This window comes from Argiope bruennichi, chromosome 5 (assembly GCF_947563725.1).
Source record: "Argiope bruennichi chromosome 5, qqArgBrue1.1, whole genome shotgun sequence".
Classification (NCBI taxonomy): domain Eukaryota; kingdom Metazoa; phylum Arthropoda; class Arachnida; order Araneae; family Araneidae; genus Argiope; species Argiope bruennichi.
The window spans coordinates 13,486,755-13,513,441 of NC_079155.1; the positions used below are offsets into that span (position 1 = coordinate 13,486,755).

The following is a 26,687-nucleotide window of genomic DNA, read 5'->3' on the forward strand; positions in this document are numbered from 1 at the left end:
ATGGTGAAGTATTTAACAATGCAGTGTTACAAAATTGTAATGATTGCTAAATTATAAGGTATAACTTTTTATTCCCTCTCCTCTTTCTTTCATTCCAATTTGGATTCATGAACCTAATTACATAGATAAAGGATTTTTCTCCGAGCACAAATCAGTCAAATAATATTTCATTTCTGTTCTGTATAAGTTCAGTCATTATATATTTATGTTTATATATATTTATGTCTATATATATGTTATATATATAATTTAATATAGGGGATAAAGTAATCACTCCACATCATGCTAACAGAGTTCTGCTATTCCAAAATCTATAGTAAAAAAAAATTCAATTAAAATATATCATAAAACACAATATTTAACCCATGCTAATATCCTGTTAGTTCATTTCTATCACACTATTGCATTGGACATTCATATGGAGCAGAGGAAAGGAAAAAGGAGATTTTCAGCATATTCAAGTAAAGTGTTCACTTAGGAAATCGACGTAATTGTGAATGATCAGTTTAAATAGATGGAAAAAAATTTGGGAAACTTGGAGTGCTAACATTCGACAGTCATGAAATAGAGAGGCCATGAATGAGAAGTTCAAGATTGAGCTATTGAAATTCTAAGCTCAAAAAAAATTGGTTGAAATTCTAAGCATCCAAAACAGTTGTAGTCCACCTTCAGAATAATAAATTACAAAATGAGGACTTTTTCAATTCGGAATATAATAAATCAATCTAAAAAACTTCATTTTCATAAATCATTTCATACTTATTTAATAACCAACATTCCAAAAATTCCAACAACTTTTACAGAGTTTAGCAATGGAAGGAGAATATTAGGACTTGCAATGTCATAATATAAAATTTTATTAGGTATTTGACTTAGCAGTTTATAGAATATATAGGTAAATGTTAGATATCATTAAATAAAGACACAGTTTAATCTTAAAATATGTGCAGAATAATTTCTAAAAGTTTTAAACAAGATAATCAAATACAAAATGAAGTAAATTCTGAATGTCCTTTAAATTGATATATGGCATGACTATTTGAATAAAAGCCTGACAATGACAATTCTTTTCATTTTTTTCAAGCAAATGTTAAATCTACTAATAATTCTCTCATTTCACAACAAAAACAGCTAGATTCATTAAAATTAGGTATGCACGTTTTTAAAATTAAAAATATTTATTATTATTATTTGCTAAAATACAGTAACTAAGATTGTCATAACATGACAATCAATTGCTAACACTTCCACACAAAAATGAAAACTGCATATCCATGCTATTTAAAATATATATATTTCCTCAATTCAAGAGAAACAAATTCTTTTTGTCCTATATTTATTCCATTTTATGAACAATGATAAATAAACACACCTTAAACCATTACTAGAATGATGCATTCTCAAAACACAAGGCAATTCAGAAAGATTTTGAATCAGTAAAAAGACTTAATGGGTTTTTTAATAGGATTAAGGAGGTTCTTAAATTGATTTTTCAAATTCTTGGAGATCCAAAGAAATGATAGTAAAACAATTCAGGATATTTAAACTAGTTTTGTAAAAGATAGAGAAAAAGTTTATAAATGCAATCACTTGTTTAAATATATTTTTTAATATATCATTTTAAAACAGAAAATTGAACAAACTTTTCAAAATATATAATCTTTATTCTCAACTTTAATAATAATTTAAGAAAAATAGATTTTTAGAATCTTACAAAATATTTTAAATAATTTAGGAAGTTCTACTTTGAAAATTATTTTCTTGTAATTAAGACTGAATGGATGACTAACTAGTACAATCACAAGTATATATTTAAAAAACTTTCACATAAAATAAACTAAATATGAAATAATCAAAAATAATCGATATTAATATATAAATTTCTCCCACCCTTTAAATACATATAAATTTTTTTATAACAAAATTTAGTTATATACAACAATATAATAAAAAATCCCCCTCTTTAAAAATAATTTTGTTCTGCAAGTAAAAAGATTAAAAATTAAAATAAGATTAAGGTTAAGCAATTAAATGCATATTATAATTAACTGAAACCTTCACCCTTCTTTAGTTAAAATATGCTATTAGACAGCCATTATAGTGTTTGTATATTGAAATAATATTACAACATTGTAATTATTTCTTTTCAAACTATTCTGATAAGAGGTTTATTCTTGGTGAGAGGAGGAAGGGAAGATAATTATTAAGGTAATTTGTTAATTTCTCACAGCATACAAAGAACTAATGTTAAAGTATAATGCAACTAAAATCATAATTTTTCTTCAATCTAAAATTTTAGCATAGTAGTGTAATTACACATATACTGTACACTCTTCATGCAAAATTACTTACTCAGTGCTAATTTTCAGAAATTTTGCCCCCTATAGAAATATACAAAAACTTATGTAATTGAATTTTAAGAAGAATTAAAAAGCAAAAGATAAAATTTTAAAAAATGTTATTTACACTTGAATTAAAGTTCTACAACAATCTAAATTTGAATATGACTTTTTAAACAAAAAAATTGTAACACAAATTATATTGACCAACATCTTTAATTTAAAATATAAAGTATTAAAAATTAAGTAATAAAGCATTAATTTAAAAGAAAAATATTCAATATCCTTAATTTTTCTACACTTTGAAAATTTACTTACCAGTCTTTCTCCCGATAAGATTTCTAACAGTTTAATCAACATTTTGCCATCTCTAAGATCTGTGTATAAATCTGTGATTCTACAGTTGGCACGAACAAGATGAGAATTTACCCATTTACAAAATGTTTTCTTCTGTACTGCTTCTCTTTCATCTAATAAAAATAAAGGTATAATGAGTTTCCATCACCAAAACATTTAAAAATAAAATATGTCAAAGAAAAATTTGACTTCATAGTTAAAAAAAGTAAAGCAGTTCTGTGCAACAGGGTACAAATAAAAAATTTTAAAAAAAGGATAAACTGAAAAAAAAAATTATTTTCATTTCTTTGGACTGCATATGTGCAAGGATGCATGAATTTGTAGCTCTTGCACATATAAATTTAGACAATTAGCCTCATTTTTAAACAACTTTTCATTTCTAGATAAATTTAAGTGGTTAGTTTTATTTAAATAAATTACTTAGATTTCTGATTTTTTTTTAAAAAAAATCAAAACTTCCTGAGAAAACTTGTTGTAAAGAAGTTCATGTACTATTTTTCAGTAAAGCACTTTCCATATAACATTTTCCTGCTTAGTTTCTCAGTTATTAGAATCTGTAAGTGGTTATAATTTCATTCAAATTCGGCAATTTTAATAGTAAAGCTGCTGAAAGAGCATTTTTATAATTACTATATAAGATAAAACATCCTATTTTCCTATTTTGTATAGGAAAAAACCTCATACAGGTGCAGTTTTGTTTTTATATCATTTATATTTAAACTTTTCTAAAAAAAAAACATTTTTTAGAAAATATCTAGCAAAACAAAGCTATATATATGTTTTCTCATTCCATACAAATGTACGAAAATGCTAGTCTCATTATTCTACACCATTCCAGAAAAATGGATCCCCCCCCCCATTGAGAAAAAAACTCAATTCATCACGTACATGTATGTACTTGTATTGCTTTCATTTCCGATACATTTTGTTTACAAATAATTTCATTATATTAAAGAGAATTTTTTTTTTTTATAAAAATTCAAATTTACCTATTAAGCGACAAAAAAAAATTACGTCTTCTGATATTATCAAACTAGGTAGCTGATAATATAACAAAAGAAATTTTTAAACTTCCATTTTAAATACAAGTGTTCCAGTCATTTCACTTACAGTTTAAAGAATATAATAGGTATAAGAAAAGGAAGAGAAAAAATAAAATTAAGACAAATTCTCACTTTTGTACTAAGCAGCCTGAACGATGTTAAAACAATATCTTTAAAAAAAAATCACTTAAATTTTCATGCAATTCAATGGTCCTGTTTATAATTTTCAATTCTAAAGCAGTTAGATTCATATTTCACATAAACATGTGGATAATATATATCTTAAGTTATAAAGATTCACAATTAGGTGTTAAATGTATGGCACATTCTTATAATGTTGTTTCATATCATTAAGCATAATTATCCACAAGGAACTCATTTTCACCACATTTCATCATTTTTCAAGAAAAATTTTTTAAATCCATCAATGAGCAAATAGATTTACGTTAATTTTTCAGAACTGACCTGCCAGAGCTTTTATCCTAGATCTTTCAAACAACCTGGAAGAGCTGTTTCCTCCATCATAGTCATAATCATCAAGCTCCTGCTGATTTACAGGATCCCACCGAACGGCAACAGATATATCTGTCGTCATTGTGACAGCTCAACCTATTAAAGAACATAAACACATAATGTTTAAACATATTTAAAACTCTCCAAACAATAATACATAAAAAAAGTTACAGTCACAAAACAAAATGTATGTAATAAGAAACTTTTTAATTATATACTATAAGAAGCTAAATTTTTTTTTAAATTTAAACTTTGTTAATTTCCAAAAAAAAAAAAAAAATCAAACTGCCAATTTAAATATGTGAATTATTAATTTTCTATTTAAATACAAGTGTATAATATAACAAGTTATATTAACCTACAAAACATAAATTTTTAGATTTTAATTGCAAAGTTTTACAAATGATTATTTTCTAGGGGGAAAAAAAATACTATTAAGTATGCTGAAGATTTAAATACTTAAAATGAAAGTGATACCAAATAAAACTTTTCAAATGAAACAATTTTATTATAATTAATGATCTCTTTTATAATAAAAGAATACATACAGGAGATCATAAAATAGGTTAGACAATTTTATAGGACAAAATAATTAAAAAAATAAATAAATAAAAATATTAATTTATAAGAAGCAAGAGAATATAATAAGAAGAAGACCCATTACTTAATTCGACCACTTGTCTAATTTTATCTCTGAGTCATGACAGTATGTCTTTTTACATCCGGACAGCTTATCATACTGATTAGAACAATGAAATAAGAAAAGGGGCTGTATACAAAATGCATTTGAATAAGGAAATAATTGAAGTTTTTAATCTTTTTTCCCCCCAATTTTACTACAGGGAAGGAGAGGATTTTTCTCTTTTCAGAAATAGAATTCTAGAAATTTTTAATCAGGGTTTTTATATAAAAATAATCCTAGCTAATCATAATTTACAAATTGCAAAAAAGCATAAAACAATTAAAACAAATGCAAGAAAGGGGAAGAGGACCTTGAAAACTATCTAATAAAAATAGCAAACAATTACATTGCATATAAAATTCTGAATATATTTTATAATGATTTAGAAGAAAATTATGAAAGTTAAACTTTATTAAAAAATAATTTTTATTAAAAATTAATTAAGAAGGTTTTAAAATTTCAAATATTAAAGTTACCAATTTTTACAAATTTTTAATCACTACAAAAATATATAATTAGAAAATTGATGAAAGAATTTCCTTTTTCTAAAGGGATCTAACATTTTCATTATCTGTAAAATAATATTACAATTATCATAATTTGATGATATAAAATGATGATAAAAACTCCATTTAAATGTCTTTGCTAATCAATAAAAAGTTTTGTTAATTGAATACTTAGCACTAAAACTTGTTATTTTTCAAGTAAAATAACATTTCAATCCCTACAATTTTCTAGATATAAAATCAATCATAAATAAGCTCACAAGATTGCCAATATCTGTGCAATATTTTCTATAATTTCTTCAGTTTTCCACAAATTCTTATTCAGATAATTATGTCACAAATTTAATATTAATACATTAGCTATTTATTTAATATGGTAATCAGGATTTAGCATTTTTTTAAAATTAATTTCAAATATAAGTCCATTAAATAAAAATTGAATACGAGAATAAATTTTCACTTAATATTTCTCAGAATCAGAATATACACCCTTTGAAAATTAAAGTAATACATGGTAAACGATACAATAAGCATGCAAAAATAGATACAATTAATATCAATATTTCAAAGACTGTTTTCTAGAATTTTCAAAAGAAAACACTCTATATATCCAAATTAGAAAATATTTCTTTTACATTAGTGCAGAAGTAAAAATAATATAATGATGAATCAATTATAATTTATCCTGAAAATATATATAAATAATTGCTTGAACTATGTCTATTTTAGATTTAAAGATGTACAGACTTGTAGATGCTATAATATTCTAAAAACAAAAATTATAATATTTAGATTCTGAAAAACTAATTCGATACAATTTCATCAAAAAATTTAAATTGTGCAACACAAAGAATTGGATAGATTTTTCTTTTCTATTATCCAAATGATAAATAATTTCCCAAATTCTAATACAAATATACATTCAAGAAATAATTGTATATTTATTTATTATTCTCATAATCTACTTTACTTATAATTTTATTTTATTTGGGCAAAGGAACAACTTCTTTATATCTAAAATTCTTTCAATTCTACAATGGATATTTAAAAATAAATATAAGTAAGTGTGCAAACATGATTATGACTCATGCAAAATAGTGTAATTTCAACTAAATCATTACCAATTTTAGTGGAAGAAATTTACATTTAGTATGGATAAAATCTTTCAGAACTGAAATAAATGACCTGCTTATTTGTAAGCACTGCCTAAACTTTAATTCACTCAAATAATTTTTAAAAATATGTGATACTCAATAATCATATATGTGTAAAAATTAAGAACTAAGCGAAAATTCCATAATTCAAGACTGACTATCAAGTAAATAGTTAAGTTAAGTGGCAATGTGGCATCTTTATAAAAAAAAAAATAAACTTTGAAACTAGGTGATAATCGGAACAGGTTGAGTTAGTTTGATGACAAATGAGTAATTATTAAAGTAGGTTAGCGTGCTTTAGATTAAAAAATGTAAAACAGTATAATTATTTTATAAAACGAAAACAAAACTTGTAGAAGTCTCGCAAGTTTCCTTCGTTTAATTGTTAAGTATTTCCTCAATGTGATCGCAGTGACTGTACCTCTTCATTCCGTTAGCACAAATATATTTTGATAATAGGAAATCTAAAACATAATATTAACATGTAATATCGAATTGATAACACAGTAATACAAAAATAGTAAGCACTATCACTACTTAATAATTACTCTAATTTATGTCACCGGATAGCAGGTCACAACAAATGAAACCGAACATTAAACATTCATTAAAACAGCTATATTTAAATATATAACATGCATTAAAATTATACAAAAATAGTGAAAGCTGTATCCAGTTATTTTATACATTTGCACGGATGGATGGGTAAGTTTAAAACCCGGTGTTGACCCCACCCATTATTTACTATTTGAAGTTTCGAGACGGTATTTTACATTTAAGCCTAACTTTTAGATGAATAAGCGTTATAAATTTCTTATGTCAGACAGGATCATTAATGTTTTATTGTTTGAAATAAATCAAAATTATCTTACCTTCAACCTCACAGGAATTGTTACTATCAACAGCCACAGGTCAACAGTGAAAACAACACTAGCATCAAATCACGGGCGACTGCGGTGCGACCGTACCGCTGTTGCGGAAGGATATTTAAGCCCCACCCTAAGGAAGGAAATAATACCTCTTGAAATCTTCACAGAAATGATCATGTAGAATGAAATAAAGAGTAATAGGCGCAGAACTGTCGCTTCCTGAAGCTTCAAATGTATGCGGAAGATATCTAACTCTAGTACCGGAATTGTATATCCAAATAATTAGGATAACTGACGTCACTATTCAATATAGCATCCGACCTATAGCCTTCTTCTCTGCTCAAGGCGGATGACGTAGTATGTATAGATGTGTTATATGGAGTAAAACGAAAAATAAAAAAAAACAAATAATAAAATTGATAAATTATTAAGTAGATAAATTTTAAAATATTAAACAAATAACGATTACTTTCTAAACTAAGAATCTGATAATACAGCAGTCAGCAGAATTACAAAAATAATATTTCGTCATATTAAAGTAAGCAGACTCGTGAGTTTTAGTTTTGATTTATATAAGAATATAGGTTCCTTCTTTCTTCTTTTTTGAGAAAAGGTTAAAATCATGAATCTTCTACTTCACATTTCATTTATCTAAAGCTCGTCATTTAAGATATAATTATCAAACATAGAATAATTTGAAACAAAAAAAAATGAATAGCACGATAAATTAAGGCACTTTGAAATGGGGATGAGGTTGAGGTCAAGTTCCGTTAGTTTATGCTCTGTTCGACAGAGGTCTTCTAGAAATAAGAGATCAAATTTGTCTTCTAGAAATTAACTCCGTGATAATTTGGATTTCTAATCTGAAATATATCATTTAAAAATCAATTAAAAATTAATATAATATATGGTAAAACTTCTGGGATACATGGTTAAAGGACTGCTTCAAAACGTCGCTGAAACTAGAAAAATGACGGTCAAATTTGGACAATGCAGTTGTCAAATGTGAATAATACAGTTGTAGTACAGTTCTGTTTAATATAACTCTTATTCAAAACAATCTTTTTTTTTTTTTTCTTTTTTTTTTGAAAAGGTTTGTTTCTCACTTTTTTATATTACTACTTTTACAACATCACTTAATTATATAAAAAAATTAATTTTAAAATTTCAAATTTTAACAATAATATTGGTTACAAATAAACATTCATAACAATAATTTTAATTGTACTAATTTATTTAATATAAGTGAATTACAGTATTTGACTGACATTGCAAGATTGTTTCCCACTTTTTTTATATTACTACTTTTACAATGTCAGAAAATAATTTAAGTTTTAAAATTCCAAATTTTAACAATACCATTGATTACAAACAAACATTAATAATAACAGTTTTATCTGTACAAGATTTAATACAAGAGAATTACAGCATTTGTATTGCAATTAACATTCTTGAATGAGCTTTTTTAGATATTTCTTCTTTCTTAATTTTTTACTTTCTCATATATAAAAAGAAACATTGGCAGATTTTAGGCATTTTGCAGTATTAGACAGAATACATTATTATGGTGTCTCTTTTTGACTAATTTTATTTTAAATTTTTAAGATGTTCAACATGTTTATTACTTATTTTAGATTAATATCTACGTTCGTACCTAATATTGTTTAACCGTGAGAATAGGAAACAAGAATATGACTGATTACACTCGGGAAAGTACTAATACTTCTTTTATAAGTTTTATAATTAATAAATTGTGCACTTTTGAAAATTCATCTGGCAATTAAATTAATAACAATTTCTTAAGTCGAGTTGGTTCTGGTTTCCAGTCCAGTCAGTCAAGCTGCCACTGATGATAAGCATATATTATCTTCGAAATATTCGACTTTGATAAATGATTCAACATTAATATATGATTCGATTAATATAAGATTCGATGTTTCACGAATCTTCACTTTTTAAGCCCCTTATGCTTGAGAAAACACATTTTTGGAGTATGTCTGTTTGTAAATTCGATAATTTAACAATAACGATTCGATAATTTGCTTTGAAGTAGATAGATAAAATTTGCTCTGTGATCTTTACACCAAATTTTTAGATTTCTATCAGATTTTGAAACAATTATTTTTAGCAAAATTATTTTAGACCAACTCCCTCTGAAGTTCATTCACAAGGAATGTGCCTATCTGATGACAAGTAAATAAAATCTAAAGAGCTAAACGGATAAGATTTTATACAAAGTTTTGGCATTTAAAATATAGTTATGTATCAAATTTTGTACTAAATCCGTGTCATAGGTTGACTATCTTTCTATTTGAAATTTACATACATATATTTTTTATTTAAACTTGATGCTCAACAAGTTTCGTATGTAATTTTTAATTGTTTTTTATTTCCATGTCAAAATTTGATTTAATTAAAAAACTATCCCCCCCCCCCGCTGTATTGAAGAACAAGAAGTGGAAGTTGTCTCCTCGAATTTTTCTCGTATGCTCCCTCATAAAGCTATATTCTCCTACACTCCTCTTTCCACCTAAGATTTGCGGATGTTGAATAAGCTCGAAAACATAACAAGTTTTCAATTTTCACTGTCCCGTGCATGAATGCTTTGTGCTTCATAATATAGCTCAGAATTTGTATTTTTATACCCACTTTTTTCTCCGCTCCCTGAATCCACATTTCTAGGCAAGAAATGTGATTTTAAATATATGCCAAATGAATTAATGAAGAATTAATATAAATGTAGTTCAGTTCAATTATTCGATAAATCACAAAATACTTTTATTGAATGTGCATTGTATTTTTATCCAGCATTTAACGTATTTTAAGCACTTATAAAAACTTTCGTGGCCTCGATTTTTCATCTGGGATCACAACTTATATTTAATGGATTTGCAATCTTACTAACTACCTTTAAATGAGAACAAAATATACATACATGAACAAAAGAAACATGAAACCTTCTGATCCAAAGGCAATAGGAGGTGAAATAATTTGAAACTTAAAAAAAAGGTTCATCATATAAATTCGTTAAACTTCCAACCACGAAAGACCTTTTTCAATATTTTCAGTATAAAACACAGTCTGTTTTTAATCATTTTGTATATTCAATGCTAATAAAAAGATCCTTCTAATTTTAGAACGAAACGAACTGTTATTTGTATAGAACGCTGATGGTATCACTCATAAAATTGAATCGAATAATGTTTAAGATGTGACTCTGAAAAGCTATAGGTAAGAAAGTTAAAACTGTTTCTAGATCAGATGGATGAACCCAACAAGTGTTAAGAAATAGTTCAGCATGAATATAAGAGACAGAATAAAACGATATAATTTAAAATTTACAAAAAATTTTTACAAATAAGAGACAAACTTAGCAAACGATAGTTGTGCTTTCAATGGGCAGTTATTTACTTTCAAAATAACAAAGTGAAAAGAGGTTACAAAAATCTATAAACGATTTAGTCTATAAACAATAGGCAAGCTTAGCAAACGATAGCAGTGTTCTTAATGGGCAGTTATTTACTATGAAAATAACGAAGTCAAAAGAAGTTACAAAAATCTATAAACGATTAATTTACAAATAAGAGGCTAGCTTAGCAAACGATAGCTATGCTCTTAACGGGCAGTTATTTACTTTAAAAATAATAAAGTGAAATAAGGTTACAAAAAATCTATAAATATTTGATTTTATAGACTGAAAAGACAATATACACTCTCTTTCGCCTAAGGCAATCCATATTTCCTTTATTCGTCGAATATAAATTTTAAATTTCACATTCAACAATAATATTCGGCAATAAATCAAATTTTCAAATTTTTTCTAAAATTTGAAATGATAACTATTAAAGTTGAAGATTATAAATGACATATCCCATATTACAAATTATTAATGCAATCTATAATAAAAAGATTTGATTGTGCGAAGAGCATAAATTATCTTAATACGCACATCGGTATTGTGAGAAAATTCGAATGCGCAACTAAAAATTCTTTTGTTATTCCAACTTTTTTTTTCACTATCTAATTAATGTGATACTAAATCTTTCTAGACTGATTAATTTTTTTTATACAGAAAACATATCAGTTAGTTTAATTTCACGAATTTCAATAATCATTATGTATTATCATATTTTCGTATTTGAAAAAATGCACGTTTGCAAAACATTGTTTGATTTCATTCTATGAAATTGTTTTAAGTAACAAAATTGATATGCAATCATTTTCAGATATCTGAAAAGAATTTTCGAAAAATTCTGTTTGTTTTATCTTATATCAGGAGTATAAGCATACTAATCATGATTTATTATACACGTGCTGATAAAAATATTGAAACCGAATCTTTTTATTAATTTCGAATCATTATATCGACAAGGAACTCAGATAGTAAGAATAAATAAAAACTGTAGAAATAATGCCGCTATATTCAAGAAGATATTAGGGTTCTGCACGAATCGGATCGAACCAGATTAAAAACTTAGTTCTTAAATGTTCTTCTTTATTATTATTATTATCTAATTAGATGATGATGTTCTATTGATTGAATAGAGAATTCGATGTGTTTTTGAATTATAATTTTTATATAGAATTCTAGATTCAATGAACGATGAATATATAGTATGCGTATTGGCACTCTATAGGCTAGACTGTTTTATCTGTAGTTACGAAATTTGGCATATATATATATATCTTGGAAGTTGAGAATGTGCACCTCGAAACAATTTCTTATGAAGTTTTAATAAGAATTTAAAGATTACATGAATTTTAGCATTTTTCCATAAAAAGTTTCGAAAATGTTACAGCACAAAAATAAATGCCACATTATTTCAAAATTTAAAAAATTATCTTTTTAATGACACCAATTTAATAATTTTTTTCTGTTCTTTAATGTATACAAATGTCATTTAATAAGAATCTTTTGTCAATTTTTAGAAATTAATATTAAAATTATTCGAATGATTTAAAAAAAATATTTTAAGCATTTTGAAGATTGATTAAATTTGACTGTCCTGAATCGAAAATATGAGTGGGTTGTGTATAAACTTAAACAAATTTGTGATTAGGTAATTATCCTTTTTTAAATAATTATTTTTGGGCCACTTATATCATATGCAGATTTTTTTTTTTTAAATGTGAGAAAAGAATTCATTCAATTTTTAAAAAAATCCGTTTATTTTTATAAAATTTCGAAAGTCTCGTTCATACGGTATGAAATGTTTGAATAATGAATGCATCGTAACTTGGCAGAGATATTGAGGGATTTTTTGTAGAGATTTTTGTAATTAAAAATATTAATGATAATAAAGTTGCGTCATTGAAGGTAATTTTTCTTCGGTTTTCATGTTTTGAAATCATTTTTGAATTTTATAACATAATTTTAGTACTGTAATTTATGTTTTCAAACACAAACTTTTCTACCGTTACCTTTTAACGGAAATTACCGTTCCCTTAAATAAAATTTACGGAAAAAAACCCCTTTTTGGAAAGAACCCTTTTCTATCGGAAAACCTCTCTCAAACATGTTTAAGAAACAGCATGAATTTTACATTATATGAATAGTTTTCCATGTTGTTAAGTATAATTCTTACTTTTAAACCAGCGGGAATGGTTTCCCCAAACTTTCTCGCATACACTCTAATGATCTTGTCATGCCAGAGAAAGTCTTGCATGGCATTATCGTACATAAATTATGAAATAATAATATTTAACTTTACTGAATCTATTGCGTCACTCTTGGCGCGTTTTTTGGCGATTCATCCCTGATATGCGTTTTTCACAATCGATTGAAACAATAATTTGACACAAAACTACACTTGTAGTCACAAAATTGCATACCAAATTTGATTTATTTATGTTTTTAAGTCATCGCGTTCACATATTTCTGAAAATACAGACGGTCAATCTCTTGTTGGATTTGATTCAAAATTTGACAGGTGTCCACAATATAGATGTTAAATCACTGTGCCTAATCTTATCTCTCTAGCTCTCTTCGTTTTGTAGTTATCATGTTAACTTATATCCGAACAGCCTGAGAGACGGACTTTCACTGAACAGATTTACTCAAAATTTGATAGAAATAAAGATCGTATACCAAATTTCAACCGTCTATCTCAAAACGGTGTCTTTGACACAGACAGACAGACGGACATTTTCCATAAATGTGTTTTTCGAACTCAGGGAGGTCTGAAATGGGGAGATTCGTCAAAATCTGCAGTTCGAATTTTTTGACGATTGCGATACTTTCTCTACACTACATATGCGAAAAAATAAAAAAACTCAGAGTCGATTTAGATTGAGGACTTAAAATATACAAACTTACAATTAAAAAAAATTGTATTTAGAAATTTACTCCCATAAATAATTTGTAATTGGAAAATTTCGTATTAATACTTTAATTTTTATAGAGAAATAGTAATTTTATTTATTTATTTCACCAAAAATAGCATCAATAATTATAATTGATATTTTGTAAATAATTCAAATTTGATTTTGAAAAAATTCTTCAAAGTTTAATTGATTGATTTTTACTTCGTTTCATTCCGATAACGTCAATTTAATTAACGTATGTTCTACTTTTAATGTATATATCGTTCAATAATCGAGTTTAATAATAATAATTTTCTTCATTTGTTTAGGCTATTGCATTGTTTTATTACAAAATTTAAATAACATGAAAATTTGCTTCCAGTATTCGAGCGGTGCATTTAATTTGAGATTAAGTTGCTAATTCTTCATTTTCTATAATTCCACGTCATTCGGTAGTACAATTCTTACTCCTCGACCTAATACAAATAATCAATTATTTCAAATAATTATTTATTCTATTTAAATTAAATGTAGATTACTTGAAATAAATAAGAAATTATTTACTGTGTGTTATTTTGAAGCAAAATTAGAGAAATTTTGTTCCTCTTCATGTCAAAGAATTTCTTCCGCCGCCTCTGGTCGCACATCCATCAGTATTAATAATTAGATCGACTTAAAAATGATAATATTTAAAATCTTTCTTTCAAATTTAACAATTCATTATATTTAACTATACGTATTTTTTTTTTTTGTATGAATTACGGGTGAATTTGGTTGTTTTATTTATCCGAGTATATAAAAAATTAAATAAAAAAGCATTATTTTAACATAAATAAATTACTGTCGGAATCGTTGCCCAAAATATGAAATATTACTTTGATTGCAACGCAAAGTTGCAATAAACCCTGCAATTATTTTTAAATGTTTCATTTTCCTTTTTCTTTTAAATCAAATTTGTGTACTTTTCCATCCTGGCAGGTTGTCGTTTATTTTTTCACTCATCGAAATGATAATGAAGCTATAAAAAATAAAGTAGAAAATAAATGTACAAGCAAGAAAAATGCACCTCTGGACTCTCGGCGAGCAGCCCGTGAAATCATCCACGAATGAATGATTTATCTGAAGATCACAATAATCTTTTCTCTTTCCGAATTTAGAGGCATTATTACTGCAGCCCGTTTAAACTCGACTTGGATTGTGGCCAAACGATTCCTTTTAACTCCCACTGCCATCACAAATTTGGTTTCGTTTGTCTCAATCTTTTAAATATTTATTTATTTATTTAATAGAATTTAATTATTTTAATAATTATTTATTTAAAAAGAAGACAATAATAATGAAAAATTTTATTATTATTGCCTTCTTTTGCTGTCATTGGATATTTATGATTTTTTTCTCGCGATTCTTATTGCCCCAACATAAACACATCTTATTCGCTGAATATTAATTTTCATTTGTTTAAAGTAATTTTTCGAAAAAAAAAAAAAAAAAAATTCTCGCGTAGACAGTTTTATAAAATATTTTTGAAATGAAATTGTTTTGGAAGAAAGGATCAATTATTATTAATTTTAGATGGAAAAAATGACGATTGTCACAAGTCATCTATTGCACATGATATTTGATATTCGTTTTTGGAGCCACTTTTATTGGATTGACTGGGTGAAGATGTGTGTTTGGGGGGAGGGGGGGAGGAACTCTGTTACTTTGTTCTGATGAATAATCTCAGCATTCACATATTGTCTATTGATGGTAGTACTTAGGTTATTAAATATTAAGAAATTTAGGTTATTTAAGTATAAAGTAGTTTTTTAATATGTAATGCAAGATAATTTTGAAGATGCATGGCCAAAAAGAAGACAAATTTTAGAATTCAATTACTTTTCCATAGGATGCCATGACACACAAAGTGATAAAGGCAGAACACGTCTGTTCGCACCAGAGTCAAAGTGTGAGACGTATTTCCCTTAGTGTTTTTACTAAATGTTTCTCATAAGTATTTCTTTGACAAGTATCGATTTATACCGTTCGGCAGGGATTTTTTTTATCCCTTCATTCAGAGCGTCAGAATTCAGAGTCAGCAATTTTTTTAGAGCGCGTGTTAGAAATAATTAATAAAAAAGTGTGATTTGGATTTTAAAAAATATGAGAAAACTTTAGAATAAAATAACAGAACTAATTTAAAATAAAAAAATAATTTGGATTTAAATTAAATTAACAGATTTCATTACATATATAATTGCAGTCTTCAGGTAAATAATTTTTACAGCACTGATAGTATCTGCATTGACCAGCCATCACTATTTAAAAAGTGATTGCAAATAGAGAAAGTTTGAAGTTTTGTCTCAATGGCCTATTAATAAAGTCTAGGTTATGGGATCCAATGATTGCGGGCCCAAGACTCGCTCTCATTAATCATCCCTTATGAGGGTCTGCTGCTCAATAAATTTGTCTGTGAGATTGAAACTCCCTAATACGGATGTGTAGAAGCTTGAAAGGTAGGAAATGGGCTCAGGTACAGTAGACTCCCGATTATCCGCTGTGCGGATTATCCGCGCCTGCCAAACAAAGTTTTTTTTTTTTTTTTGACTGATTTTTCAAAAAGGTGCAGTTTTACAGTTATGCTTTTGTAATTACATAATACATTACAGTATTAAAACAGTACATATGTATTAATTTTTCTGTGTATCCTTGACGCCTCTCGTAAATACAAAGCACTTTTCTGTTTTCATTAACAAAATGCATTTTAGGTTAGTTTTGTGTGATATACTAAAATATAAAGCGTTAGTTAAACATTTCCTGCTGTTTATTTTACGTTTTATTGTACATAAAACGATTTTTCAAAGTTGGAATGACTGTTTTCTTTTTTGCTATACCCGTTTTTAGCTTTTTTCGGATTATCCGCGATTTTTGTTATCCGCGGCGGCCGCGCCACCCAATTCCGCGGATAATCGGGAGTGTACTGTATTGTCATTTTCTCCTGAGCACGCCTCAAAAATATGAGATTCGTTCCAAAATAGCTTCGAAACTATACTACAATTTAAAAGAAATAAATTTAATATTGAAAAGTTTATTAAATAAACCAACTGGATTTCGATGAGCTTCTTTTAAAATTTATCATTAATTAATTCTTATGTTGCATATTTTATAAGTTTTATTTAATTTGTTTCATGTTTGAGAATCGATTTTTTTTTTTTACTCGTAACTGAAGTGTTTGTATACTTGTGTATTCTCTATGACAATGAATTAAATTAGTATTTTCAAAACGTAATTATCAGTTAATCGTTTATTTAATTAAATTTGGTTTCCACACAAGTGAAACCACTTAAAAAATTCGAAAAAGAAAATTGGTTTCATGATTCCATAATAATTATACTAATGAATTATTGATTAGAAATTAAAAAGTAGAAAATAATAAATGTTAAAAAAAAACCTACTTTATAGCACACTAATAAAAGTGTTCGTCAAAAGATCGTTCAATTTATTTCCAGTAAATAGATAATTCACTAAAAAATGCTTTACGGAAGGCGAAAGCTCGTGAGAAGCAGAAGAATGAAATGAAGAAACTTCGTTTCGCAAGATTACTTTAGTGACTGCGTTTAGATAGATAAGAGGCTGCATTACACTTATCAATTTTTCTCTCAGACGTTATTTCAAGATGTCAAATTATCAGCAGATCTACTTGAAATGATATCAGAGAAAAAAAATAAAAAAATAAAAAAAATGACAGCTACAGATAAGAGAAAAAAAAAATCTAATTGAATATTCTCTTTACGTTTTAATCGAACGAAGAAAGTCGAAATGAGAAAAAGTTTTTTGTTAATGTAGTGGTTTTCAAAATGTGCACCATGGCGTTCGAGAGTCCTGACTTCACAGGGCGCCTCGAGATATTAAATATTTTCTCTGAGAATAAAAAACTAAGAGAATTTTAATTCCATTCGCTGCTTCTTATTTATACGAGGTAAGGTTTCGGCAATTGCTATCATAATATTAATTTTTCGCGCGAATGTGGGAAAAGAATGAGGTAACCAACTTAATTGTTACAAATTGAGAAGATTTGGAATAATTCCATTGGCTATTATATTAATTAAAATCTGTTTATTAAAATTTTTATATGATATAAATGCCCTTTGTTTATTTTTACCTCACCTTTGTTTATTTTTACAAAATTTAGCTATTTTACAAAAAAAAAAAAAAAAAAAAAAAAATGCGGATTGGGAGGAGGTGAAGAATCGAGAATCACAGGGTTAATATGTAGAAGAGAATACTTCAAAAGTTGCTATACAAAACGCATTAATTTATTCTAAAAATAGAGAAGGAATAACCATTTTTAAGATTATAAATGTTGATATCCACAATCAAGGAATTTTATTTATTTACCTTTTCGTATACGAAGTATAGGGTAAATATCGTAATCGTCAAAAGAAGTGCGAACTCTATATTTCTGTCGAATCTACACATTTTAGAACCTCATGCATTGGAAAAATACATTTATTAAAAATGTCTGTCTGTCTGTGACAAAAATAACTCAAAAATGGTTTGATCTAATTGGATGAAATTTGGTATATGGTCTTTGCACCAAAATTGTAGATTTCTATCAAATTTTGAGCAAAATTTGTTCATATGAAACCTGTCTGTCAAAATATAACTACAAAACAAAAAGAGCTAGATGAATAAAATTTGGTTCACAAATTTAATAACTATACTGTCGACATTTATCAAATTTTAAGCCAAATCCAAAAAAGGGTTAAATGTCTGTCGGTATGTGTACTTCAGAAGCACGTAAACTCTATAACTCAAAAACGCAATGATTTTAATACATCAAATCTGGTATACAATTCTGTTATTACAATTGTAATTCTGTGCCAAATTTTGGGTTCAATCCGTAGGGAAAAACGTATTTAAAGCACAAATTTGATTTCCCGATATTATTAATCGTTTGCCAGGGATTTAACCGCCACAAAACTTGCAAAGGATCACCCAATAGATTCAGTTAAAATGCTAAAATCACACCAAAGGTTTATATTTCGTAACTTTTGTACGCCACTGTCATCTAAGGTGTTTTCTGCCTTATCGAAGACCATAACTTTCTGCAGGATAGGGGGGAGGGGGTAACAACTTTATTAGAGTGTATGCGAGGAAGTTTTGTGCCGACTACTCCCACTGGTTAAATAAATGTTGCAAGACTTGTACAATTATAAACCCGCAAAGATTCTTAACGAAATTTTTTTAATTAAAAAGGGAAATTCGTGCATATTTTTGACAATGAAAAAAAAAAAAAAAAAGATGCAGTATAAAGTTACAGATTATTAAATTTTCAATTGTTTAAATTTCGCATGCACTTACTGCAAGCGCATTTCCTGCATATATGGATGCATATATTTTATTGTCATTCATTCATACATGTATCAAGAAAAATTAAACGACTAAAAAGGAATTGGAGAACATTCTTTAAAAACGCATTTGATTTTTAAAAAAGTAATAAGAAACAATACTTCAAAATTAATGTTAATTTTCATCAATTAAACATCAGCATTCATTCAGGCAAAGATGATTAAAATTTCTTTTCTTTTAAATATTATCTAAGCATTAAATGACTTCGAAAAAAATCTATATATCTCCATCTATGGAATTTTTAATCTTTTTAAAAATTTCTCCAGCAGTTCCTATAATTTTAGCTATAATTTGGGTCGAAAGAAATTGTTTTTCTACTAAGGCTCTGAATCATGTTAAATGTATTTCAGACAGTAGTAGATGACTTCAACCATTGTTAGAAGGGGGGAGGGGTACTTGTAAAAATCTTTTCTCTGTATTTACAACATTTTAAATAAACATAGGGACTTTTATTTACAGTAGAATATATAAAGAAAATATAACAGAGATAAGGAACCCTGAAATTTTTTTAAAAAAATCTCGGAATCCTTTTTTGCCTGCAGGGATGGTATGCAGATTTCTCAATGTTTTTTTTTTTTTTTTTTTTTTTTTTTTGTTGTTGTCTCTAAATATACATATAAGCAAAATCGGATTAAGTTCTTAGGGAATGCAGGTTAGAGGGATATTCTTTCCTTTACAAAAACAAGACGTTTTTTTAAAAAAATTCGTTTAATATGATACTTACGAAGTTTTTAAGTAATCAATATTACGACAGATGAAAATAACAAAATATTTCATTGATGTATATTTTCAAGAATGATGATTTCAGTATCTCACAAAAAAAAAAAAAATTATTAGTAATTTTGAAGAAAATAGCAAATTGCTCATTTTCAACACATTTTAAATGTTTAGATACAAACTTTACCAAAGACTGTTGACTTGTAAGTCAAGTATCAAGAGCAAAAGAAATGGAACAAAACAATATGCAAGCGAATTTGAAAGCTTGAAAAATAAATAAATAAATAAGAATAAGAATGTGAAATTGAAATAATATTTGATTTTAATTTCAAAATGCTGACGTATATGTCTGCTAATAAAATGACAGCCCAAAGTCTGATATTCTGAAACTACCGCTAGAAAATTCGTAATCCCAACGTAACCAATGCAGTTGCTTAATTTAAGAATTTGGCAGTAAGTTCCAGTAAAAAAGTAGGAATAGATCAGACTTACAACGAATAAGCATTAATTATTGACATGAAAGAAGAAATTTAACCTAACACATTTAATTTTAATGAACAGTGTCAGATCAAGATGATTATTTATTTTTAAAAGAATTTCAGCCCTGTCAATGTTAATTTAGAACTAAATTCACAAAACCTATTAAACATTTTGCCCCATAATTCAAGAAATTTTATAATATATTAAATATACGATGCAAATGCTGAGTCATTTGAAAATGAAAAGTCATTTCAAATATAAATTTTCTTTGACAGAAAGCATCAGTTTTGAAAAAGAAAAGAAACATTAATACATAAGTTAGCATCAGAATATTTACGTGCTTAGCTGGTCGTTCCTGAGAAGACCAGAACCAAAAATCATCAAACAATTAATTAAATGTGATTAAGCAGATATTTATCCCGTGATAATTAATTAATTTATTAATTCCTTAAAAATTTTCTAACACTCAATTATATGTAATGAAGTCAAATTTCATTTTTAAAATTATGCCTGCTACGTAGTTCAAAATGAATTGCGAAAAAGCAAAATACGATAATTTCAACGAATTAAGGAGTTAAAAACAATAAACAGTCATAGGTCTTATACATGAGATGAAAACACAGAATATGGGGGAGGGGGGGATTCTTTTCTGAAAGTAGCACACACATACTTTATCAGACATTATGAAGAACAGCCAAATTTTTTAGTAGACATTTTTTTTAACTGACAGAAGACGAAAAGAATTGTTACTTTCGCAGCCAAAATTTTGCGGGCAATCAACGATAGACGGCCGCCTGTGACCTTCTTCACCCACGCTAGTAAAGGCCTTGAATTAATATAATAGAACAAATATAGTCAGAAGACAAGAAATATACGAGTACCACAGACGTAATAACGATAACAAATGGTCGCGCCTAGTGAGTCAGTATCTCTAAAACGGTGATGAACGATGGTTCAACATAATAATAAGACAACTAGGATGCTGTGCAGTTTTTAAGTTGGCCATATTTTATAAGAACTTTTCTTTAATATGGTTCATATTTTATAAGAATCTTACCTTCAAAATAAATAAATCTATATTAATATATTAATTTTTTTAAAAATTGCTACACGGTTTTTATTTACAAAAATTCAATCTCAATAGAGAGATAGATTTAAAAGGAAAACGGAAAGTAAATTAATTCTAAAAAAAATATTTCACTGAAACCTAGAAACAAATAATTACATTTTTTAAAATATCAAATTAATATAAAATAAAAATAATGCAATAAAATAAAATCTATTCATTACAGAAAAATTGTTTTCAAATGAACTTCCTATAAGTTTTGATAAATTCAAAATATCGCAAGAAGAAAGTTAATTCTTCATTTGTCATTTTTATTAAGGATAGAAATTTCCGTGTTAGCTTTCTTTATTATGTTTTTTCAGTAATTTCCTTTAAGTTCCCATTCCTTCTACTTTGAGCAAATTGACAGAATCAAGAAACTATAACTGATTTTTTTTTCCAGATCGATGCAAGACAGCAAAAAATTATATCTGGCCCATTTTGAGCTTATTTTATTTGACGATTTTGAGTTTATTTGATTTGATAAATATTAAGGTTTCTTTAACGATTTTATTTAGCCTAAGATACACCCAACAAATAGCTTATGACATTTATGCATGTTGATTGGTAAAGGACTAAATTCACAGGAACTATTAGAATTTTATACCACGAAGTTTTTACATTAAATTGATATATTTAATTTTTAAAATTCAAGTTTTTTTTTTTTTTTTTTTTTTTTGTAAGAGTTTTTGAATCCATAGGGTGCTGCAAGCTTCTCAGACTTTTAACATGCGAATAAATTGAGTTAAAAAGCATTTTTTTTTTTGTATTTTTAATAAATGAAGTTTGTTTTATTAATGCTGTAGATAATAATGATTTATCATCGCTTGATTTAAATTGTAGAGAAATGCTAGATATGGATTTCTAGTAACCACGCTATATAGAAATATAGTAAGAAGCTTTAACAATTAATCATGTTATACTTTATATATAATTAGGTATTGTTATGGCCTTCTATTATTATGACAGTATCTGAGTTCATAATATTATGGGTAAATATTATTCAATGTGTCAGTAATTTCTACAATATATTAAAAGAAGTCCGAAGATGCTGTATATGAATTTCAAATTTTTCAGTTAAATTTTGATTTAAAAAGTATTTGTTTTAGAAACTTCTGGATCTAAATTATATATGTATACAGGGTGATTGGTAAAGTCTGTTAAATTACAAACGGCGTCTCGTTCAGCAAGGGAAGTAACGTGCACCTATACTAAAGTTGCTGTGCTGAATTTATTAAAACAAGTAACAACGCCCTTAGCGACAAAATAAGAAACTTACAAAAATAACTAAAAAAAGAAAAAAAAAAAAAAGATCGGCCAAAAAAGTTAATTTGAAAAATATACACTATACACATACTCCATAAGCACACACACAGGAAAAGTTTCATGGAGTTATCTGCAAAATTAGCGATGATATCTGCGATCAAAATTACGAACTTTCCGCTAAAACTGAAAAATGTATTCTCCTTTCCACGAGTGCGTTTTTCCGACTTTTTTCCTTTTTACTATTTTTGTTTACTTCATTACAACATTTTCACTTCGACAATGCTTCACTCGGAAAAATGCATGATAATACGATTAATATACATATATAGTTCAATTTTGGGACGAACCTTTTTTCCCAAGACAGGGAATGTTCATTTTGTTAATCGAAAATACCTCCTCTAGTTTTACAGATATCTCCATGAAACTTTTTCCTGCGTTTTTATTATGGCACAGCGCACATTTTTCTAATTGGACATTTCGACTGATTTATTATATATATTTTTTATTTCTCCGCTAGAAGCGCTGTAACCTGTTTCAATAAATTCAGTACAATCACTTTACTGTAAGTACATATTACTTTCCTGACAATACGAGACACCATCATAAATTTAAAGGGCTTAAAATGACTTGACTGATATGCATCCTGGATTATATATACAAATGAAATGATTCATTTTAGCTTAGTATGAAATGATACTTTAAATGTATTTCAATCCTATTGTTGTGAAATATAATTTACATGTTTGATTCTTTTTTTTAAAATGTTTTTCTGAGTGACATATAGAAAAACCTCTTTTATAAACAATGGGGATTCTGATGATTGTTGGCATAATTTTATGCCAAATAAGGCCATTACAATTGGATACAAATTAAAAATTTGTACCTTTCTTTTTTCATAATAATTATCTTTGTATTAAAATGTGTTGTTCAATTATTCATGATGAATGTATGGGTAAGCATAATGAGGTTTTTTTTTTAAAAAAAAAAAAAAGAACAAAACAATGGAACAATTCTTGATGAGCTGCTTCATTTTTGTCAAAATAATGAATAAATGCCCAAGAATGTGAAATGAGAATATTAACTAATATATACATATACATGGTTTTTTTTACTGTGATTAAGGTTATAGCTTTCAAATGACAATATAATTCTTTCCAATTTGATATGAAATATTTTTGCATACTATAGATAATTTCAAATCCTCGCATATAGTTTGCAAGTAATTATTTTTTTTAAATATAATAATAACACAATCTTCTCAAATGCAAGGCATTAAAATTTGTTATGATAATTCAATTATTATTCTGAATACTATTTATTCTAAGTTTGATTCAAATTATACACATTTATGATTTATCTTATAAATTTGTTGAAAATTCCCTTTATTTTTATGCTATTTTAATAGAAATTTTTTTTTTTTTAAATATGCAGTTTGCACATAAAGAGACTGATCGGATCATATTATTAATTTTCTGGTTGTTACATAAAAATTTACTTAAATTTTTAATTTTTTTTTCCATTCACAAGTTAAAATTCTATGCTGCATTAACAAGGTAAAAAATATTTATTGTTTTTAAGATAAATTTTATGTTTCATAAAATATTTAAATAATGACACATGCACATGAATTACATCAGAAATTAAGTCTTTTCTATATGCAACATATTTTTACATGCAAGAACATTATAACTTAAATTACATTTTAATTTTGTGTCATGTACAATACAAGATAACTTTTAAAAAATTTATTTACTTACTTTTAATTCTTACAATTTTGTATTCTATTACAGAAATATAAAAAAAACTAATATAACAATGAATCTTGTATATACAAGAAATAATTCATGGATAATATTATCAAGTTATTATCAAATATTTTTAATTTATTTAAATATATGAATATTGTATGATGTATAATACAACAAGCACAGATACAATAACCCACACCAATATATAATTAGAAACAAAATGATTGAAAAGCAAACATATGTTTCAATCACTAATCAACATATAAATAAAAATACCAAGAAAAATATCACACAATTTTGATAATTAATGTTTTATAGAGAGCAAAAATATGAAAAATAAAAATTTCTTAAGCTGTGGATCAAGATTTCAAATTGGTTTGCATAGGAATGTATTGAAGTCCTTAAAATTTCCAAATCTTTCTTCTCTCAGATCTTGCATGTATACAAACTTAATCTTTAAATTGCTCAATAAAATTTGCTAAATAACTTAAAGATTTGCTTTAGAAATTATTAACTTCACTTTCAATAACACTTTTGAGCTAATAAAATTATTTTCAGATCAACATAGGAATACAAAAATATTTTTTTATCTTAGAAATGGAGACAAAGAAAAAAGTTCAAAAAGTGTTACTTGAAATAGGTAAAGATTTGAATTACTTAAAAAATTATGAGCAAAAAAATTCTTTCTGCAGATAAATAATATTTTTTCAAAGAAAATCTCCTAGAGAAGCAGTTGAATAGCTACATCAAATAAATATCTAAATCTTCAAAAAAACACAACATAAAGCCTAAAATATAAATTTTTAAGATATAGCTAATTTAATTCATGAAAGTTGCTGCCAGAATGGTAACATTTATTAAATACTTATATAATTTCATACAGTCAATATAATATATTACAAGACATTAACAAATCGGTAAATGAAACACATTTTTCTATTAATAACTTTTCTTTTCAAATTCTGGAATAAATTCTGATTACATAAAAGATAAAGGTTCTAAACTTTGAAGAAATTCATTAAAATTGTAAAAATTATATTAACAGTTAAATAGTTAAAATGGAATTAATTATTTAAACTTTTAAAAACCCAATCTTTATAATTTACAGCTAAATTTTTTTAATAAATGGAATATTTGCAATTGAATAACAATGACAAAATTTAAAAGATATTTGGTAAGAATCAATTAAAGACTACAATTTCTCGGAATTTCAGTTAAAATATAAAGCAGTTAAATTAGCTTACTTCTTATATACATTTAAAATAGTAAATACATTTAAATAAAAGTACATATTTTTGCATTATGAAATATGAAAAGAAAAAAAAATGCTCTGTAACACAGATATGGTTTATCTAAATTTGAATTAACAGTTAGACTATCCACCTTCCCTCTGTATTATGATCTACGAGATAAAATAAAAGAACACCAATGTTTTAAATAAACTCAATGATTTTGGCGTCTACGCAGGGCTCTCTGTTTATCAAATCTAAGTTCCATTTCTTCTAATACTTTAGGTGTGTAGCGTACAACTAATTTCACAGTCCCCTGTGCTGCTTTTAATAATTCTACAGCCTTTTCATGATTTTCACCTTCCACACTTACTCCATTGACAGACAATAATTGATCTCCTCTCTTCAATCCACCATGGCGATCAGCAACACCTCCAGGAATGATTCTCGAGATATATATAGGTGAATTTTGTTCACGTCCTCCCATCACGTTAAAACCAAGACCTTCGTCTGTTTTTGGAAGTTCAACAACTCTTGGATGGGCGTGGCCTTCACTGGCTGCAAATGCAGCAACTGTAGCTTTAGCTGTTGCACTAGCTCTAATATCAGGGCTACCAGATATATCAACTGTTTCATAAACATGTTCATACACTTCTCTGACAGCAGTACAAAAATCACTCTGGAGAACTTTTTGCAGAGCAGCTAACTTTTGATTAGGCAACTCACCACTTTTTTGTAACTTTTCCAAGAGTTCTATGGCACGTTTAACATCCCTTTCGAGAGTTAATGGATCAGCGACAGATGCCATTAGAATTCTGTTGAAGAATTTACTTGAAATTGATCAATTCAATTCGCAAATTCAAGCAAAACAAATAGACTGATTTGTTTACTTCTCGATGAAATCGTAGTCAGAAAAAACAATCCAACGCGGTTGCAGTTAAGTGATGAACTAACACATGGTACAGTTATAAAAAGAAATTCGATT

The 26,687-nt window shown here is 26.8% G+C and overlaps 2 protein-coding genes across 5 annotated transcripts in view; both read right to left on the reverse strand.

The window, feature by feature from the left end:
* LOC129968962 (spectrin beta chain-like) overlaps positions 1-7,758 on the reverse strand; it is a 46,933-nt gene extending 39,175 nt beyond the window's left edge. For 3 of the 4 annotated variants that reach the window (XM_056083341.1, XM_056083340.1, XM_056083338.1), the window contains exons 1-3: positions 7,467-7,757; positions 4,205-4,348; positions 2,658-2,809 (exon numbers count right to left, since the gene is read on the reverse strand). In XM_056083341.1, coding sequence (XP_055939316.1) covers positions 2,658-2,809; positions 4,205-4,334 — 282 coding nt within the window. In that variant the 5' untranslated portion in view covers positions 4,335-4,348; positions 7,467-7,757. Of the gene's footprint in view, positions 1-2,657; positions 2,810-4,204; positions 4,349-7,466 lie in introns of all 4 variants that reach the window. The other variant, XM_056083339.1, reaches the window with a different exon arrangement.
* Positions 7,759-25,185: 17,427 nt separating this feature from the next.
* Positions 25,186-26,644, reverse strand: LOC129968708 (protein lin-7 homolog C). Its single transcript, XM_056082881.1, has one exon. The coding sequence runs from the start codon at positions 26,508-26,510 to the stop codon at positions 25,917-25,919; it is 594 nt and encodes a 197-aa protein (XP_055938856.1). The 5' UTR covers positions 26,511-26,644; the 3' UTR covers positions 25,186-25,916.
* Between the last annotated feature and the right edge of the window lie 43 nt (positions 26,645-26,687).

Coding starts and splice junctions, on each gene's coding strand:
- LOC129968708 (XM_056082881.1), bottom strand. CDS start 26,510: ATGGCATCTGTCGCTGATCCATTAACTCTCGAAAGGGATGTTAAACGT.